This window comes from Acipenser ruthenus, chromosome 19 (genome assembly GCF_902713425.1).
Source record: "Acipenser ruthenus chromosome 19, fAciRut3.2 maternal haplotype, whole genome shotgun sequence".
NCBI classification, from domain to species: domain Eukaryota; kingdom Metazoa; phylum Chordata; class Actinopteri; order Acipenseriformes; family Acipenseridae; genus Acipenser; species Acipenser ruthenus.
In genome coordinates, this window is record NC_081207.1 from 29,905,820 (window position 1) to 29,925,801 (window position 19,982).

The 19,982-nt window shown below is 42.7% G+C and overlaps 2 protein-coding genes across 10 annotated transcripts in view; both read right to left on the reverse strand.

Annotated features, from left to right (window-relative positions):
* Positions 1-446: 446 nt before the first annotated feature.
* Positions 447-8,888, reverse strand: LOC131698780 (transcriptional repressor CTCF-like). Of its 3 annotated transcripts, none has more exons than XM_058992811.1 (11): positions 8,684-8,888; positions 5,200-6,049; positions 4,885-5,055; positions 4,557-4,690; positions 4,181-4,301; positions 3,803-3,952; positions 3,483-3,643; positions 2,870-3,052; positions 2,612-2,753; positions 2,231-2,431; positions 447-1,950 (listed from the first exon to the last, which is right to left on the reverse strand). In XM_058992811.1, exons 2-11 carry the CDS (start codon positions 6,038-6,040, stop codon positions 1,763-1,765), a joined length of 2,292 nt encoding a protein of 763 aa, XP_058848794.1. In that variant the 5' UTR covers positions 6,041-6,049; positions 8,684-8,888; the 3' UTR covers positions 447-1,762. The 3 variants fall into 3 exon arrangements, with proteins under 3 accessions (XP_058848794.1, XP_058848795.1, XP_058848793.1); XM_058992812.1 differs by lacking the exon at positions 8,684-8,888 and adding an exon at positions 8,480-8,573; XM_058992810.1 differs by lacking the exon at positions 8,684-8,888 and adding an exon at positions 6,710-6,784.
* A 2,758-nt stretch (positions 8,889-11,646) lies between these two features.
* The window catches only part of LOC117424486 (rho family-interacting cell polarization regulator 1-like), a 59,770-nt gene continuing 51,434 nt past the window's right edge, over positions 11,647-19,982 (reverse strand). For 5 of the 7 annotated variants that reach the window (XM_058992807.1, XM_058992806.1, XM_058992804.1 and 2 more), the window contains 9 exons: positions 18,397-18,578; positions 17,642-17,798; positions 16,928-17,063; positions 16,221-16,382; positions 15,501-15,659; positions 13,743-13,939; positions 13,257-13,340; positions 12,674-12,764; positions 11,647-11,965 (listed from right to left, as the gene is read on the reverse strand). In XM_058992807.1, the coding sequence (XP_058848790.1) occupies positions 11,868-11,965; positions 12,674-12,764; positions 13,257-13,340; positions 13,743-13,939; positions 15,501-15,659; positions 16,221-16,382; positions 16,928-17,063; positions 17,642-17,798; positions 18,397-18,578 (1,266 nt within the window). In that variant the 3' untranslated portion in view covers positions 11,647-11,867. The remainder of the gene's footprint in view (positions 11,966-12,673; positions 12,765-13,256; positions 13,341-13,742; positions 13,940-15,500; positions 15,660-16,220; positions 16,383-16,927; positions 17,064-17,641; positions 17,799-18,396; positions 18,579-19,982) is intronic. The other 2 variants (XM_058992809.1, XM_058992803.1) reach the window with 1 other exon arrangement.

Sequence of the window (19,982 nt, forward strand, 5' to 3'; positions counted from 1 at the left end):
TTAAAAGCGTCATAGATTTGAAATATTACTACACAAAAATGTTTCTGGGCCAAAACAGCCTTTTAGTTACATACAGAATTTAAATACCAGTTTCAAACCCCAAAGTATTAAGCAAATGCAGGTTTTCTTTGTTCATGTAAACACATCCCAATCAGTTCTTTATCTAAAAAGTGAACCTATAAATAGTAGCATACAAATGTAACTTCCCAATATCTCTGCATTACATCCAAAAAAAAAAAAAAGCCATTTTGCTATGCTGTTTAGTGATAATGATGGCTATCATTTAAATCATAAGGGAAATACTTCCTGTTGATTGGTATGTACACTAAACCAGACAGCTTCACTTATTCAAATGAATTTGTACATGCAAAACTAGATGACAATGTGTGCAATGCAGGCTACCTGCATTACAGAAACGTGTGCAACACACCACACTCACACACAGATTAGGTCAATTTCTTTTTTTATTAGCTGTACAGCAATACATTCTCCAGCACATCTTTTTTTTTGACCCCCCACAGCTTTTTTCATCCACTGTAGAAGTTCACACAGTACAGCCAAGTACAAAAATGCATCAACCTAGAACTTTAAGAGCTAAACAAAGCAATTTAAATGCAATACATAGAACAGAGGAAATTCCATTCTGAATCAGCAAAAAAAGTCCTGTAAAAGCTTACGTATTTTAACAAGGGACAAACTTCCATTTACAAGCACCCCCCCCCCACTCAATGTTACACATTGCCCCTTTTCTTCTTTAAACCCCAGATAAACGCACATATCCAACCCCTAGTTAATTACAGACTCAATTTCAGAGGATCAGGGTTTTAAATCTTCCTTCTCGGTTCATATAAAATGATACAGTTTAGAGCTACAAAAAAAGAAAGAAAAAAAAATTGCGATGACCTAAACATAATCTTTTAAAATGTACATTTAAAAAGGCTCTTTCCCCACCCCAATTAATATTGTCTGTTAGTGTGCTCCGAAACATTCCAAATCGTTTCATCTGCAAGCAAAAAAAAAACAAAAAAACCCTCCTGCATGATTTTATAGTAATTTTGCACATTTACACACTACAGATTAGCAGAAGTCCAAAGCTACTGTTAAAATGTTGTCCTGCCAGCATTTACAATGTCTTAAATCGCTAGAAAAGATTAAAATGTAGAAAACAAAATTATTTACAAGAAAGACCTTAAGCTGAGATGCTTTGTACAACATAATCTTAGAGGCTTTAATATTGCAACGTCAAGATCGTTTATAAACTTGACACAACTGTTTGAAGAAATTCATAACCTCAACAGGGTCAAATTCACAATGATGCAGAGTATAACCATATTATACTAATGTGACGGGGGACGACACAAAGAATACAACCTTCCCCCCCTACAGCAGTGATATAACCTGGACTGTACAAAGCATCTTGCAGCTTCAGGATGAGCACTGTGAAAAATGCAACCACTTGCCCCCCTACTCACATCCACTTCACTATTCACAGATAAATGGTGGTCTTAATATCGTCCCTTCACCGCCCCCTCCCCCACTATCACGCAATAAAAATTTAAAAAAAAAAAAAAAAACCCAATGCACTGCTTAGCAACTCTTCACAGCGCTCAAGTGGTCTAAAGAAAAGCAAGTACAGAAGCATAACAAAAACAAGTTGCTTTTGAAAACATCCTGGGCCAAAAACAAAACTAAAAAAAATAATGAAAGAAGTGGATGGGGAACACAGAAACACACAGAACACAAGCATGTTGCTTCTCTCCCATCACCGGTCCATCATACTGAGAATCATTTCCGGGGTCAGATCCCCGTTGGGAGCCGCCTCCACTACAGGCAGTTGGACCGCCTCACTCTCCATTTCCTCCGGGGGCGCCTCTGGCTCCTTCTTCACCTCCACGATGATGTTCTCAATGGTACCAGTAGACTCATCTTCAACCTGTATGATGGCTGCAGCTAAGGGAGGGAAAGAAATTAATTTACTACTTGAATGCACAACACATTGCTCCAGCAATTGAAATTTCTAAAAGAGAGAAGGCATTAAAAAGTTTGAATATTTATAAAAAAAAAAGAAACAATTTATTTAAATCAGTAAGTAATCTGCCACAGCATGTGTTAGTTCAGTGAAAATAAAGCCAAACTATAATCCCAATTTTAAAACATTGCCTTTCGTTGGCATGTGGAGGCTACTGGAGGCAGGTCTCTGAACCTCAGGAATGCAGTGAAGCACACTTACGTGGAGCAGGTTTTGGTGTGTTAGCCTTGCCAGGGGGCCGGCCTCGTTTTCTCTTAACTGGGGTGGGCTGAGGGGTAAGTGGTTCCTCCTCGACCTCCACAAGATCAGCTTGAGCTTCAGCCTCCGCTTCCGCTTCTGCTTCAGCGAGGTCGTCCTCATCCTCCTCCTCAATGTCTTCCAGTTCGGGATCTGCATGCTCCTCTGAAAAAGGAAGGATTCTGTAAGCATTGCTTCTACAGACAGAGATGGCGTTTGAGTCTTTGAAACTGGAGGAGGTCAGCCTTGTCCACTATGAGCATGGAGAGAGAGAGAGAGAGAAAAAGAACACACGCACGCACGCACGCACACACACTTCCACACTGGGCATTATTTGGCTCTTACCGCTATCATCATCATCATCATCATCTTTCTTGCAGCGCATTTTCTTCTTCCTTCCGACCCTAGTCTTTTTAGGTGTGGCTCCGTTCTCACCTTCCATGGAGTCTGGTCCACAGCAGTTCTCTGCATGCCGAGCCATGGTGTTCTGAAAAGGAAAAGCATTGCTTTAGTAAGAAATACAAGTCCACATTAAAAACATCAATTCAATTGTTAAGAATTTTTTTTTAATTTATTTTTTTTAATTTATTTCTAAAAACGTACCCTGCGTGTAAATGTTTTACCACATTTGGTGCAGACAAAGGAGGTGGGCACAAAGCTGGGATCATGGTAACGCCTGAAGTGCATGTCCAAAAGCTGTTTCTGCCGGAAGGTTTTGTCGCAATGGCTGCAGGCATACGGCTTCTCTCCTGTATGGGTTCGTTTGTGCATCACCATGTGGCGTTCCTAAGAGCAAGCGATAAAAGCAGGAACATTCGTCAATTTTAAAATGGGAGCTGTACTCCGCGGGTTCGATTAAGAATCGCTAGAACACAGACTGAGATTTAGCAGCACATTCACTGCCATCTCACCCAAAAGCAATGCATTCGTTTTACTCTCCTGCAACCATTCAGTACTGTTTAGAAGATATTAAATAAATAGTCAGTCACACATTTGCTCTCCATTAGTTACCTACATTGGAAAATAGGGGACCAATATCACGAAATACAGCAATAAGGAGAAGCAACTCAGGCATTATCTAATTCTGTAGTTCAATCTGACTCTGTATGAAGCTACCAATATAAAATATATCTATTACACCGGGCAAAACACAAATGGCTGTTTGAGAGGCGCTGCTCAAGCACATCTCCCAGTGTTTTTCTCTCTCTCTCCTCACCTGTCTACAAGCATAGTCACACAGCTCACACTTGAAGCGCTTCTCGTTCTTGTGAGACTTCTGGTGTTGAATTAGGGCATAGCGCTCATGGAACACAGCTTCACAGTAACGGCACTTCTTCCCCTGCTCAATGTACGAGTGCTGCTTTCTCAAATGAACACCTACAAAAAGAAACAAAATGAACAAGGCTGAATTTCAATCGCATACAAATATCAGGGAATGTATAAGACATATCGGCTTACATTGTTCCTCTGTGAAGCATCACACACAACCAACTCGTGATATTGCAGTATTGCACATTACAGCAATGAATGGCTTACCCAGGTCACTCTTCCTGGCAATTACAGTGTCACAGTGAGGACAATGAAATTTGGCCACGTTCTCGGTGTGTTTCTGCAGAATGTGCATCTTCATAGTGCCGCTCTGAGTGAAGCGAGCATGGCAGATGTAACATTCGTAAGGCTTCTCTCCTGTGTGTGGTGGGGGGGGGGGGGGGGGAAGAAAAAAAAAAAAAGGGCAAGTTAATAATCTGAGAATTCCTCACACATGCAAACATCTTTTGCTGCAGCCCAATTAAAAAGGAGGATGCCTGAATGTTGTCTTCTAACATGTTCCTAAAACCACCAAAAGACAGCCCCTTCTACTCTCTGCAAGCCTAACTGCGGCTCTTAGCACCTGCTTGGTTAAGGAGTGCTTACCCGAATGGGTCCTCATGTGTCTCTTCAGTTTGTAGGTGTCTCTGCTGGCATAGCTGCACAAGCTGCACTGGAATGGGCGCTCTCCAGTGTGGGAGCGGATGTGGCGTTTTAACTTGCTGACCTGGGAAAAAGTCAAGCCAGCTGATGAGGACACGCAGTTCTTTAAAAGATCAGGCACATTATTCACCGGTTACCGTTGCACTAAATAATAAGGTGCCAACATTCTGTGGGGGAGGAAGCCGCAGAGATTCTGAGTGTAGCAAAAGCTAGTACAATACAGGAAACCTGGACTACTAAACTGGTATGAAACATAAGCTGCATGTGATTACCGACACTCTGCTTAACAGTTTATAACTTCAGATCGCCATTCCCTCACCTCTACACTGGCATAGTCACACATAGAGCACTTGAATGGTTTCTCATGGGTATGTTTGTAGCGGCGATGTCTGACCAGCTCTCCGCTGGTCACAAAGGCCATGTCACAGTCTTGACATTTGTGTGGTCTGGTTCCTAAAGGAGAGAAGCAGAAAAAAAAAACAACACACATTTGAAGCAACCTGCGAAAAGCATACGTCTACTGACATCTTGTGGAGATTTTAAAGCTGCATATTTACGAAGAGCATATTACTGCTGTGTGACTACACTGGGGGGCAAAAGTTATCAAAAGGCAGACCCCGAGTTCAAGGCTCCATGAGAAAGCATACCTGTGTGGGTGTTAAGGTGGTTTCTTAGGAGCGTCACAGTTCTGAACGCTCTGCCGCACAGGTGACATTTGTGAGGCCTTTCATCAGTGTGGCTCTTCATGTGCCGGTCCAGATTCGAACGACGGGGACAGGTGTAGCTACACAACTCGCACTGGAATGTTTTCTTCACACCTGCAATGAACAGAAATAAAACAAAAACAGTAATGAAATTAAGCATTTGAATTAATAGAATAGCTGGCAGTCTTTATGTATCATATAGGTGAGGATATTGCCTAGTTGATATGTAAAATCCTCCCCATGTCCTGACTGCCTCACCTTTCTTTTTAATCTTGGTTGGCTTGGGCTGCTTCATATTCCCCACCACTTTCTCAGCGTTGACTTCTGAAAGCAGGCCCTCCTGCTGCTCCTCTTCAAAGTCATAAACAGACACGTCCATGTCCTTGCCCTCTTCGGTGTTATAACGCAGCTTGCTCTTCTTGGTTTTCTTGGACTTCTTGGAGGGCGGCTGGTAGTCGGGATCCTTCTGCCACGTGCTGTCTTCGTTCTGTTGGGACTGCTGCTGCTGCTGCTCCTCAATCTGCTGCTGTTGGTGGTGCAGCTCTTCTTGCTCCACTGTCTCCACCTCCCCGTTGGCACCCACCTTGACCACCTGGAAGCCCTCAGGCAATGGCAGTGTGTGGCAGATCACTGGATCCACTTCTTTAGGCATGTTCTCATAGGTGCCCTGGAACTCCTCCACAGTGGCAGAGCTCACCGGTACGGACACTGGAACAGGCACCTGCACCAACTGCAGTTCCCCAAGGTTGATGGGCTGCTCCTCCATATTGACCACCTGCAACGTAATTATCTGGGTTTCATCCACGGTTGTCTCGCCTCCCTCCTGGTGCACATCAGTTTCCAGGACTTCTGTCTTCATCTGGAGTAGGGTGGGGTCCAGCTGCTCCATCAACACCATATCCACATTGCTGTTGACATTGACGTCCTGGACCATCTCTCCAGCCACCTGCTCTTCTGATCCGTCCGGCTGGTCCTGCACCAGGACGTCACTCTCCTCCTCCAGACCCCCGTCGCGCCTCCTTTGGTACGTCTTGCGCTCCTTCCCTTTGGAGAAGGTCTCTCCTTCATCCACGACTGCTTCATTCTCATCCGTCTCCATGGTTATAACCTACAGCAAATAAAAAAACAAATCAGTATTTATGAGTCATGTCTACTGCTATAATTATTATTAGATTACTACAATTGTCTAGATCACCAAATAGATTTGTGTTATGCATACAGAAATAAATGATGTTAAATGGTTTGGTTTCAAGTTTTAAAGGGGAAAATAAATTAAATACAAAACCGTCCCAGATACATTGTCGTCATACAAAATATTACCTCCCCAAGTCCTAACCCAAACAAGCAATCTTCTAAAAACTTGTTTTGCTAGAGAATAAGAGGAAAATGAAAGTGTATTTGGAGGACCCAACATGTTCTTACTGAAACAGGCTTTAAAAAAAACTATGCAATACTAATATTAAATATGAAAAATATATTTTCTTGGTCTAGTATTAATTTATTAAAGCAGTAACAGTATAACCCTACTTGGTGAAGATGCAGCAGAGCATTCCTAAGACTGTATTAGTTTGGACCCAACAAAACAGTCAGATTGTTCTTGGTAAACTATTTTGGTGCTGCTTTTCCTCATTGACCAAATATTGCACTTGGCCTTGTGTTTCCAAGTGTTGCTTTCAGACAGACAGTCAGCCAGCAGGGTTATATGACTTGCATATAAAATAACAGAGTCAACTGCTTTCTACTCTGTACTTGCTTGTTCCAAGATTACCTGCATCAGCAATGGAAATTTCATCTTTCTAGAAATCTGACTTCACGATGACCTCAGCTGGAACCTGTCTGAACACTTGCTGACAACTAGCTATACTGCCACCTGTTGAGAATAAGATGCTTAAAAAAATAAAAACCTGCATGCATAGTTTCTTCTAACAGATGTAGTCAAAATTGATTAAAAAAAAAAAAATCTTGCACAATGCATTTACTACCCTAAAAGTGCTGCATTACAAGACTAATCAACATTGGCCTTGTGTTTACATAGAACACAATACAAACTACATTTTTGGCAGTAAAATCATTCAATTGCTGCACTTTTGTTTGCTTGGTGCGGACTCTGTATATTCACTAGATGGATATTTGTAATCAAAACAGTGTAGTTGAATTACCTTGCCATTGGTTTCTAATGAAACTGGTAGCCTAACAATGCATATTTAAAAGCACTACCTTATTCTTACTATTCAACTAAATGTATTGTGTTATTTTGCACATCATGCAATGAAATACAGTTAGGATCTAAAATGTTCTGGCAACTAAAACAGTTCATTTTGCTTTGATTGCATGCATTTCAAATAATTTCCTACATTTGATCTAGGTTGTTAAGTACATACGTTGTAATCTACAAATCCTCTAATTTGTACATAAAGCATAACTTAAAATAAATGTATAAAATGCAATCAAGTAAGGTACTACATTTACTGATGTAAATAAACAGCTCACTTAATTGCAATTTAAAAACACATTCGTGTTTTGATGGACTACAGAGACACACAACAAAAAATAATTTTGGAGGGAATAGCCATAGCAGCGGTATAATTTATATATATATATATATATATATATATATATATATATATATATATATATATATATATATATATATACATATATATATACACACACAGAAATTACGTTAACGACTTATAACACAAAAAATCCATAAAGTTCAACCATACTTTTTCAGTTTAACGTCTGACAAAAATGCCTTTGCATTGCAACCTCTGTCCTAAATTACGTTTTTGAACCAGCCAGATTGTAGAGGGAGCTCTCAAGTGTTTATCCGATTTCGATGTTAGGTAGAAAGGTGGCCTGTTTGAAAACAGGCGTACCATGCAGCAAGACCCACTACCTAGTTTGAAACAATGTTGGGAGGTGACGTGGTTTAATAGTTTAAAAAGGTAAATACCTCAATCTTCAATTGTACTTTAATAGACCGGTAAGCTTAAATAATATCAATTTACAAATACTAAAAAAAAAACACACTTCTGATTAATAAATATGATACACGATCTGGTTAGCATTGCCAGTAAACATTAACCAGACGTGTTAAAGTAAGGCGTTGCTAGCTGGCCTTTGGGATTTTAGATTTGCATTGTACAATACAATACGTGTGTATTTACTGACTGCTGTAAACATATTTAAGAAAATGTCGCAAAATAAATTAATAAAAACAGGTTGGTATCGACCAAAGCAAAAGGCAGCATACATACGGTTTATCGAAACCACAGAATCGAATGCAACATGTTTTGGGGAGAAAACACATTTATATTGTACAGACTAGGATATACAATGACCATCTTGAGACTTGGAATATTTCCAAAGAAATGTTTTGATGCGTTAATATGTCTATATTCTGGAGTCAATTCCTGCCAGTCGCGGGTTTCTTTCTAAAGAGGAAACAAAGAAAAAAGAAAATGGACGCCTGGCCTAAACATGCCTCCAAAAGAGCGAAGCCTTTCAAAAAAATCCATCCGTACCAAACTATTACCTAATTAGGACTGCAAAAGAGTAAATACTTGAACATTATCCCGAACTTCTGGGTTATAAATGTTTTTTCCTAAATTTTCAATAACGATAGAGGGAGACAAACACCCCCCGCCAGCCGCCAAGACCGGAGCCCCATCGTGACACCTAGAGGCCGGAGAAAGCTCCTGCAAAAACCCCCTTTTTCGAAAAAGTAACGCATTTCTACCTGCTTTTTTCTGTGTAATTTCTCCTTAAATGTAAGTTAAAGCACAGGCTCGTGTCTGGGTTCTGTCGACGATGACGATACGCAGCTTTCAGCTCCTCCGGTGCTTTTAATCCTCTCCCGCTATAGCAGAGTAGGCTCTGCACAAAATGGCGGCCTGGAGCCGGTGACTGCGCCTGCGCGGAAAGATTCGCCCAGGGGACGGGAGGGGGGGGGGGGGGGGTGAAAGCAGAGCATTGTGGGGATTGGTCGAGAGAGGCGCCACTTTTGAATCCGAGCGTCGCTACGTCATCGTAGCTGTCGTGTAACGGTTGTTGTCATGACACACACGAAGGTGTTTACACTGCAGTTGGAGAGTATGCCGAGTTTTGATTATTAGAAACCAGAGTTTATAACATTACACAAACAAGACCTGAATATCACCACAGGAGAGTGTTGTTGATAGCACCAAATTAAAATATTAATGAAGGCTGTTTGGTGTTTTATTCTAATAGTGCTGTGGTTTATTATTATTATTATTATTATTATTATTATTATTATTATTATTATTATTATTATAGTACTCTATTTTTTATAATCATGAAATTTAGATTAATAAAACACAAAAACGCCGAGCAAATAATTTTTGGTGATCATTGTTTAACTGAAATGTCTTATGTGTATTGAAATTTGTGATTAGTCACAAAACTGTATCAGTCTGCTCAGCAGAGTAATATAATGTTAAATTGTGTTTGCGCCATTCAAAAATAATATAAACAGTGTGATGGATTATGTGTTTAATAATTCTGATTGTGTGTATACCACGTGTTTTAAGGTAACGGAACTTTTTTTTGTAAACTGGCTTTTTGTACATTTAACATGTTATTAAATACTGTTATTTTAACGGCTTCAGAGTTGCTACGACGCCAGTGAATTGAAAAAAAGAAGAAAAAATGTCCCAGTTTTTCACTCTGGACATCTGGTAAATCTAAAACTTTTAAACAAACTATCTGGCGAGCCCTCTAAACAGCTGGGTCAGGAAAAGCATACGAGAGCCGCAGCAAATACAGATCCTCCGTGTCAGTCTAGGGCTAAGCTAATGGTAACTACAAAAAAAACATTACACCATCCAGATACCAGCACCTCCCAACCCACATCCGCACCAGGGACCCCATGGAATTGGAATATTAAATCTACTGTGTCACCGCCTTCATATACAATCGTATATACTTGTTTTAAAATTAATGTAGCAGAAAGATATCTTCCATGAGATTTAATGTTTGTTTTTTTTTTTTTTTTTAAATATATTTTTTAAATCGTTTTTCTATTTTTATTTACTGTGTGCTACACTGCTGTTTGAGGTCTCAGAAAACAAACACCTGCCCTTTCACTTCCAAACAAATGCAAATGAGATGTCTGGGAGCCTTTTATTGTCAAGTGCAAACAGCAGTAACCCATAGGCTATACACAGACTGCACAGACACGTGGGTTTTGAAATGAGCAGCGATAGCAGCTACTATAATCTAACAAATACACCTGAGTATTACAAATTGTACCATCTTTTTATGTAACAGGTGGTTTGAAAATGTAAAGTGATGTAATACTTACAACCACCACTGTGTGTGTGCGTCTCCAAAATATGTTTTAGGTTTGATGTTCAATCTGAGCAACTGTGGCTTGGTAGGCCTTGGGTTTACAATGCAATGCTGTCAGAGTAAAAGTCTTGATTTGCACGGGGAGGGGTGGGTAGGAGACAGAGGGGCAGATGTGGGAATGGAAGAACACTGTGGAATGTAGTAGAGCAGGATGTCAAACTATTACAGTCGTTCCCAATCACAGCGGAATAAACCACAAACCCAGGATTTAAATTGTCAAATCTTCTGTTTTTTATTATTTAGTTTATATTCCGGTTTGGGCAAGATCTTTTACATACAATATATATCTTATAGAAAAACAAAACAAGAACAAAAAAAAAGAATTTTTGAAAATCACAAGTGAAATTATTACATCTTTCTTTAATCCTGCACAATCTGTAAATAACTGGAAAATAAAACAATATAGTGAAATTTCGCTGCAGTTTTGTTTTCTTCTTCTGAAGCAGTTTAAGTCCTTCTTATTTTAAATAAAATGTATAATTTTTCTTCTTTTTATTTTATTTTTACAATAAAACGTTCTAGATTGTAATATGAGGAACTTGGATAGAAGTGGCTTCCATTACTTAACTACAGTCCACCAGTGGAACAGACACGTGGAATGAATGGAGCATTCCAACGGCATTTGCAACACTGGTTCAAAAATATAATGCTGTCAGGTCCCACTCCCAACCTGCTTAATATCCTGTAACTAAGGGCACTCCCTCCAAATGGGAAGCGATTCATTCTTTATTAGGAATCACGGAGAGGGCTGGACCAGCGAGCTGCACCCTTTCCTGTTCCTCTCAGCTGTTCCTCTGTTGGTTGGTCTGCTGTCAATCTTCAGGTAGAGGCTGGGCACGTGGTTCCGAGTAGCCAATCAAAGTGATCAACCCCCCCCTCGGATAACTGCCTTTTCACCAGCACTTGCCGTCACTGTTTTTTACACTTTGTGGTCTCATAACATTTCCAAATTAGGATAGCAGAATAAGGGGATCACAATACATTTTTTTGAATAGCACAAATTAGATACTGCCTGCCCCCCTTTGTAAATAAAAGACAAGTTCAATGTTTTAAGGATTTCACCCCAGTTTGAGAAATGCTCCCCCAGTTGAAGCGTCTCTTTTTTAAGCGTTTCAAAGTCTCATTAGTGTGGCTGTCCGCCCACACACCTGCTGCGATGCTCCATTCTCCTGGTCATAAGTAGATCAAAGTTCAAAGTGCATTTCCAGCAGAAAAGTCCATGTAACATTTAGCCCCTCCCCCCAAACCCTCCCTGCAGCCCTCATTGGCTCATAATCCTTGTGTGTCAAAAAGCACAGACCTGTGATGTTCCAATCAGTCAAGTGCTTTAAAAAAAAACAAAAAAAAAAAAAAAAAAAACCTGTCCCCTTGCTTTGGAAGATGAAGCTGGACTGCAATATAAGGCAGTAATACTGGCTCGCTTTCTCTCTCTCTCTCTGTGTCTGACTCGTGCTGCTGCCCCTGCTCCTTCAGTCAGGCAGCGAGTCCCGTCCAATCTGCTCCGCTCCGTCCTTTCAAATGGAAGGATGGGATCCTCTGTGAGGCTCGCTCCGCTAGAATGCTGTGCTGGTCATGCTGCCGGGGGCAAAGAGCATGGGCAAGCCGTCCTGAGAGTCCTCCGCATGGCGTTGAGCGAGCTTCCCCTCGTCACCTGGAACAGACACACACAGAAGAGAGCACACACACACACACACACACACACACACAGCGCACACACAGAACACACACACACAGATCACACACACACACAGAGCACACACACACACACACAGAGCACACACAGAACACACACACACAGATCACACACACACACAGAGCACACACAGAGCACAGGGAGGCAGGGTTACTACACCGGCATCTCAGGCTATTATTAAAAGTCTTACATACATACGTTACATTTTTTCATGTATATAGAAAACTGCTAATCCAACTGTGATGATCCAACTGTATATTTAGAGTATTGGATTCTGTCATGCCTTGGCCTATATTATTCCGTACATAGTGTTCATATAAATTGTGCTTTTTCATTGCACGAATAGCTCTAATTCTGAATTACTTGCTACGATAAAGACTTGATCAATGGTTATTATTTTAGTTATTACTATTAACTGTAAATAAATCTTGCATCTCTTTCACACTATACAACTGCTTTTTTTCCAGTGAGCTAAATTGGAGCTCAGCACTTTGAAGTTTATAAATATGAAACTCCTAAATATATATCTGTATCTTACTGTTTCAAGCTATATGTAGCTGTTCCTCTCTTCTGATGCAATGAACAAAGATGATGTCTTTTACAATAACATCAGCATATCATACTTGTACAGCAATGCTACACAACGACAGTCAGGGTTTTACTCACCGAAGGACAGCAGGGCCTGCTTTGCTGCCTCTCTCACATCATCCTTGTCCGTCTGGCACAGGTACACTAGTTGGTCTATGCTCTCTTTGGCCTGAAAGAAATATATGATTAACTATCAAGGTTCCTATTGCATTTAATTTTTGTAATTCAATGGAACTCCTGTGCTGTGTTATCACACTGGGGAGCAGAAACAGGGCTGTGTTCTAATAATTCTGAGGTCGAAACCTCATTCTAAATAATTCCATGCAGCAGCAATACATTCTTGATGGGGTGGGGTGGTGATATAAAAAACACAAAACTAGCACTGCTAAATTAGCATTGCACCCTTGAAAGAAGTTGACTGCTTCCTTTCAAGTGCGGGCTCTGGACTACTCATTTTAATCAGGAACGACCGCTCACAGTTTGAACCACAATTGCATCTGATTGCAGAAATCGTTCTCTTTATCCAATTAACCTGGCAGGTGTTTCCGCTACAGGCTCTCAACAGAGCCTCGCTAGGGCCTGAGCGGTACTGCGGCTCATCTGAACCAGGGACTGGAGCACAAACACAAACACAGGGGCCTGAAGGAGTAGCTGTGCCAACCTTAAGACACGAGAGAGCCTTGCAGCCTGCTACTCGGGTCTCCACACTCTCATCTTCAAGTAGTTCCAAGCAGGACACCAGAGCCTGGAGAGAGAGAGAGAGAGAAGAAGAGAGTCAGCTTCATTCCTGGACCACACAGAGGCAGAACTAGACATTACTGAGCAACAGAGCTGTTGTGGAAGTGGCTAACACACACACGCGCACGCACACACAGCAGTAATAATGTACAATTGGTTAGTAACTACAATATACAGTGAGGATATCTGCACGTGGATTTTTGCTTCATGCTCATCACCTAGGCCAGGATGACAGTTAACCCCAACCAAAACTTCAAGGTCACCAGCTCCTGGCTCAAAAGCATGACCACAATATCTGCAGCTCAATCTTTTTCCCCCACCAGGGGGCGGCAGAGACTACAAGTTTCAGAAACCTTGCATCAGCACTGTGCATGGTGGAGACTGTCAGGAAGCTGGCTGTTTTTCTTACCCTCTCCCTGGATCTGGGGCTGTCTGCCAGGCTACGCAGCAGTGCGGAGGCAGCGTTGCTGACCTTGATCCTCTTGTCAAGCAGCAGGAGGCTGAGCGCTCGCAGACCCTCCTTCTGCAGCTGGGTCTCCGGCACTCGCTTCAGTGTCTTGAGCACAGTGTCCTGGTCCCCAGACTGCAGGCTCTGAATCAGGGACACTGCCAGGGGAAACAAGGCTGTCACGAGGTCCACAAAGAGGCACAGAACACTGCACTGCTGTTATAATGCATAATACACTCGCTGCTGGTTTTTTTTTTTTTTAATTTTGTAGTCGCCAGTCAGTTTTTTTTTGTTATTTTCTCCCCAATTTAGTAGTGTCCAATTTTTTTTTTTTTTAGCTCAGCTCACCGCTACTACCCCCGCGCTGACTCGGGAGGGGCAATGACGAACACACACTGTCCTCCAAAACGTGTGCCGTTAGCCGCCCGCTTTTTTACACACTGCAGACTCACCATGCAGCCACCCAGAGCTACAGAGTCAGAGGACAACGCAGCCCTGGGCAGCTTACAGGCAAGCCCGCAGGCACCCGGCCAGACCACAGGGGTCGCTGATGCGCGGTGAGCCGAGGACACCCTGGCCGACCTAATCCTCCCTCCCCCTGGGCGGCGCTCGGCCAATTGTGCGCTGCCCCCTTGGGAGCTCCCGTCCTCGGTCGGCAAAGGAATAGCCTGGAAATCTAACCGGCGACGTCCAGATTATAGGGTGCATCTCACTGCTGTTGTATTTCTAAAGGTGAATCAGCTTTGTGACTTGTACAGTACACCCCTGAAACCCCACTGTCTTCCCTTATTGTTTAGTACAGAAAACATCATTTGGTTGATATTTATTTTTATGGTTCTTTAGTACCAGGGCAGAAACCAATTTTGCTAGGGATTTCTTGTGGCTTCTTATTCTGTATTTGCCCATATAAACAGATCTGAACTTTTGAAGCCATCAGCCTTTGAAGTTACAGGTCCGCAATAAAGAATAATACATCCTAGATGCTTACTTGCAAAACGTGTCTCAGTCTGTGATATTCAGAACACTTGCACTCGTTGCTGGTATTATATGGTATGTGCTTTATGCGGAAGAGCAATTTGAAAAATGGCTCTGCTTATTATCCAAGAGATTTGCATATCTTTTTTGATAAACAGCTGCGTTCAGCTGTTTGCAAACACGATCCTCTAACAGATCTGGGTCACATATGTTTAAATCTGCTTCCCATGGGATACATTCATCAGCAGTACTGATGAATGCAGAGCTGTGTGATTGGACAGCAGGGTCTGTAACCGAGCCCTAACCAATGAAAACCCACCCTTTACAAATGTTTGATCACCTTAAAGTGAGACCATATTCATATTCATAGATCTGTATTTGTTACCTGTTAATTATCTTGTTGTGTGTGCTCTGTATGATCTCTCTCTCTCTCTCTCTCTCTCCCTCTCCCTCTCCCTCTCTCTGTTGCAGATTTCAAGTTAGCTGTAACATTTTAAATCTGCATTTTTTTTTCAGAGCTGAGAACAATTAAAAAAAGGTTTAATTAAGCAAATGATTAGTTCAATTAAGGGTCTAGTTAAGTGATTGAGAGCTCAGATGGAATGAAAACCAGACAACACAGGGGTCCCCAGGACCAGCTTTGAGAAGCCCTGTTCTAGATGTACTGGTAAATACTGTTCGCACAGTACTCCTGGTTATTGCTGTCTCACAGTGAAGTGTTTGCAGTGTGTGCGAGTCCCGTACCTTGCTCAGCCAGCTCAGTGATGTAGGTGTCCAGCGCAGACACGCCCTCCTCCTCCAGGTGGCTCCAGTACTGGAAGAGGGTGATCAGCTCCTGCCTCCCACTGCGGCCTCGCTTAGGCAGCCTCTTCTCCAGCACTCGCTCAGCTAGCTTCACAAACACTGGGGCGGAGAGCAGGCACGTTACAGGGGAGGGTATACAACACACTGAACAGTCCCAACACCCACATCGACCTCTTGCACCACACTCGCTGTGCGGGGGAACATTGCACTTTTACCAGACTTTACCACTACTTTCCAGGCTTTACAATGCTTACCTATGCTTTACCTTGCCTTCACTGTGATTTATACACTTTATATATGTTAAACTCTCCCCACTCCCCCACATTCATGTTTTCTTGCCGTTACTGTAATATCAATTAAGGGCACTATTCTGATGTGCAAAAATAAGAATTAAAAACTATAAATTTACCTACATCCCCCTGCAAGTTTTTTTCTTGCTCTTTTTACAAGTTTAAAGTTTGTGTCTTGCTTAAAGCAGGCTGTAAGATTACAGGGAGTAATACTCAAAGGTCTTTCTTCACTTGACCCAGCTGGAGTCTGGGGACGGAACAGAGATCTCATAGAAGTGAACAGATGTCCCATTGGGTCCCTAGTGGCTTCTGTTTATGCCTCTGTCCCATGAGACATCTGAAGCTGTGCTGGAGCAGGACAGGCCCCTACCTGTGTCTGCTCTGCTGGCGTGCTGGTCGTGGAGTTTGGCACTGAAGACTGAGCGCAGGCTCTGCAGGAACCTCTCTGCGGTCGTGGTGTACACGTTCAGAGACTCTGTGCACTGGCTCCAGAACGCCAGGGCTTTGTGCTTGGATTCCAGGAACGGCAATACTGGGGATCAAGACCAATGCATTAACTGCTACATGCTGAATATACATGCAGTGCTCATGTAAAAGCTACAGGACAATGGCACCGTACACCCACGCGTCCCTCGTGCACCGCTCCGGGGCTCTGTGGCTGTGCTGAATTTGTTTTGGCACACTGTTTTGGTCAGTTCATTAGATTCCAGTCATTACCCTCACCCAGCAGCTTTAGCTAATGCAACATTTCTCACATGTTTATTCTTTCCCCACGAGGAGATTAAGCTGCACCGTACTAATGGATTTAATAAATGTTTGCCTGAAGCCTCAAAGAATTGAAATAGGAATGTCATTAAACCGATCTGTTAATAAAACGCTGGAAGAATATAGTGGTCAATCAGCAATTACAATACTCCTTGTTATACCACCTAACCAGCTAGACAGCAGTGTGGTCAAGGCTCCCATTTCATCCTTAATGACCGCTGGCTCTGCAGTGTTATGAAGGTGCAGCAGTGTGTAATGGATTGTGTTGCGTTGACTTTAGGTCACTCGTACAGTCCAGTCTGCGGTGCTCACCCTCCTCAGCAGAGTTCACGACCCCGCTCTTCTCCTCGCTCACTTTGCACACCAGCCCCAGGACTCGGGCTTCCCTCAGCAGCTTGTCCAGAGCATACATCTCCCGGCACCGCAGCGGCCCGAACGTACCCAGTTGCTGAACAAACAGGAAAATTATTATTATGATTATTATTATTGTAACTACTATAATGTTTCATCTGATAGAAGTTTATACAGTGCCACAGAATATATTCTCTATGAGAGCAATTAAAATGACATCGCTATCAAAATATCTAGAGGCAGCTTCCATATATTGTTACAGAAGTTCAATTTCCTTTTGCCCCCCCGGGAAGAGGACAGGCTATATTTAAATCATTGTGCGTCTCCACTGTGCGCTGGGAGGAGAGCAGAACTGGAATAGTCAGAATGAGTCACACTGCAGCCCTGCCTAGGACTGGTCACACTCCATTTACAGACTCTGTTTACAGACTATGGAAACAAACCAACCGTCTACATACATGAATTTAATTTCATAAAGTACATTTACAAAACAATATCCAATTAGAAAATTAAACTGATCAGATGAATCCTGTATTTACGGTCACCCCATTTCTTCAGTAAGCAGCCACCTGTCTTCAGCAGTCACCAATACTCCCACTTTGGTAACTGCTAGTTAATTTTTATCTTATAATAGCGCTGCCCCTGCATCCCCACAGCCCCACGCGCTCAGCTCACCAGCAGCAGGTGGCTGCAGTTGTCCAGGTGCACCACCAGGGCCCGGTCCAGGTGCTCGCTGCCTGTGCTCATATGGTCCGGAGACACGTCAGAGTCCCCGAGGAGCCCGATCTCCTCCGAAAGCACCTCCCCCGGCACGCTGCTGCCCTGCTGCAAGCTGGAGAAGGCAAACCGAAGCGTTACACCGAGTCTCTAGGAGAGCAGAGCCGCCAGCAAGGCACACTGAGCCAGCCGCTCTGAAAGGAGTGCCGCCAAGAAACACTGGCACAGTCGAACTTGTAGATATTGAGGTGTTCAAACACCTTGCGAGTATAGAAATGTACAATCTTTACAACAAATGTATCCAGCAGCACTAGTTATTGCTGGAGGTCTATCTTTGATCATTAAGTTAACCAGCCAACTTGAATATTGAACCTACAGGTGTTACTGCGTTAGCATGCATCATAAAAAACAGCGGATGGCATCATTCACGGACATTGGTGGCATCTATATTTTGCTGTAACGTGAAATATTGAAAACTGAATTATCAATTGGTGAAATATATTGAGGAGGCACTGTATACTTTTGTGAGCCCAGGGTCATATATAACTAATTTTATTTTGTTTTAAGTATGAATTGAATAGAGAGATTTAATGGATGGATAGATAGATCTCAAACTATAGATCTGTACGTAGTTCAATAATCAGTGAGCATTTAATTACCTGTCTACAATGCTGGATTGAACGCTATGCAATAAGCCCTGAATCCCCCCATACCTGTCTGTTCTGCTCGCCCCCTCCTCCTCCTCCTCCTCCTCCTCCCTCTCCCTCTCCTCGTCGGAGCTCCCCGACACGCTGTCCTCCAGGTCATGGGTGTTGAGGAAGTCGAAGCTCTCGAGCGCGTGCTCCACCGTCAGGCTGATACTGGAGGCCCTGCTCCGACACAGTCCCTGCCTCTGCTGGGAAACACCAGACAAGCACAGTCAAACTCGGGAAGGCTCCACGCAGTCACCACGCAGCTCTACCAGAGGATTGCAGAGTCTTGTGCTAACTGGGGAGTGTGATTCAGATGGTCCCCAAGGGCTCTTTTAAACAAAAAGACAGATGAAACAGAACTTTGAAAAGTGAGATTGAACTTCACTCAATTTACAACTGTGTCCTCCTGTCCTGTTAAGCTGGGGGAAGACGATGCTGGGGGAGCTTGGTTTCAGGCTGCTGCATGGCACACTAGGGGAGACTTGGGTTTTTAACAAAAAAGGGGCCTCAAACTAGGTATCCTGTCTACTGGTTCCAAGCCACTGTTCCTGAAAAAGTGGCTTAGTGTTCCCTCAGTTTTAGTTCTCACTTAAGCGTTCTTTCTTAATACAAGAAGTCATTAAAGTTAGCACACTTAAATGAGCACTTCTCCTGTCTGGTGTGTAGCAGCCCTGTGGGAGGGCAGGAGTCGGGCTGTCTCAAGGACACAACTGCTCTGACAAACTTCAAAAGGGCAAAAACACAAGCAGATTCCATACAATAGTGGAGAGCGATGTTTTCTCAAATGGAAGACGTGCAACCAATAGCATTTTAAAAGCCTTGTTGATTTTTTTTTTTAAAGAATATTTTTATTCAAAAGAAACATTTTATACATTTTTCATTATCACAAAACGCATGATTGTGTTTCTTTTTTAAAACTACTGTATACCGTTCTTTAGCCTCAGCAGCATTTCGGATTTGAGGTAAAGCTATGTTAAGAATCTTCAAGTTTTAATTAAACCAATGAAGCCTGCAGGCTGATGACAGGAGGCCCGCCATCAAAGTGGAAATTCTACTTAATTTCCAAAGCATCTTAATCTCATTGAGCCATCGTCCTAATCACAGTGCCCAGCAGCCCCACTACACCCTGTTGTAAAAACACACGGGGAGGGAGGGTGTCAGCGAGCTCCTTTCAGTGCAGATCATTACATCTTTCAACTGGCCGCCCTGGCCCGCTTGATTCACTGCAGCACTGTCCCGAGTCACGTACTGTAGGGCAGGGTTTCCCAATCCTGGTATCTGCTGGCTTTCAGTCCAACTTCTCAATTACTTAATTTAACCCTTAATTGCACTATTCATTAGCTTAATTAGACCTTTTTAATTGTTTTCAGCTTTGACAGTTGGAGATTTCAAGTTAACTATACATTTTATAAGTAACATATAAGAAGGCAGGTCTCTCAGATCTGAGGCAGGCCACAGCACTCGTCTGATCTGAGAGGACACTCTGTTGAGTGATTCCAACTACCCCCAGCTGATTTGCTTGTGGATTCAAAATTCGATTCAAAATTCGATTAACTGGGACACCAGAGACACAAACTTGTCTGAGCTGTTTGAGGTGCTGGAGAGAC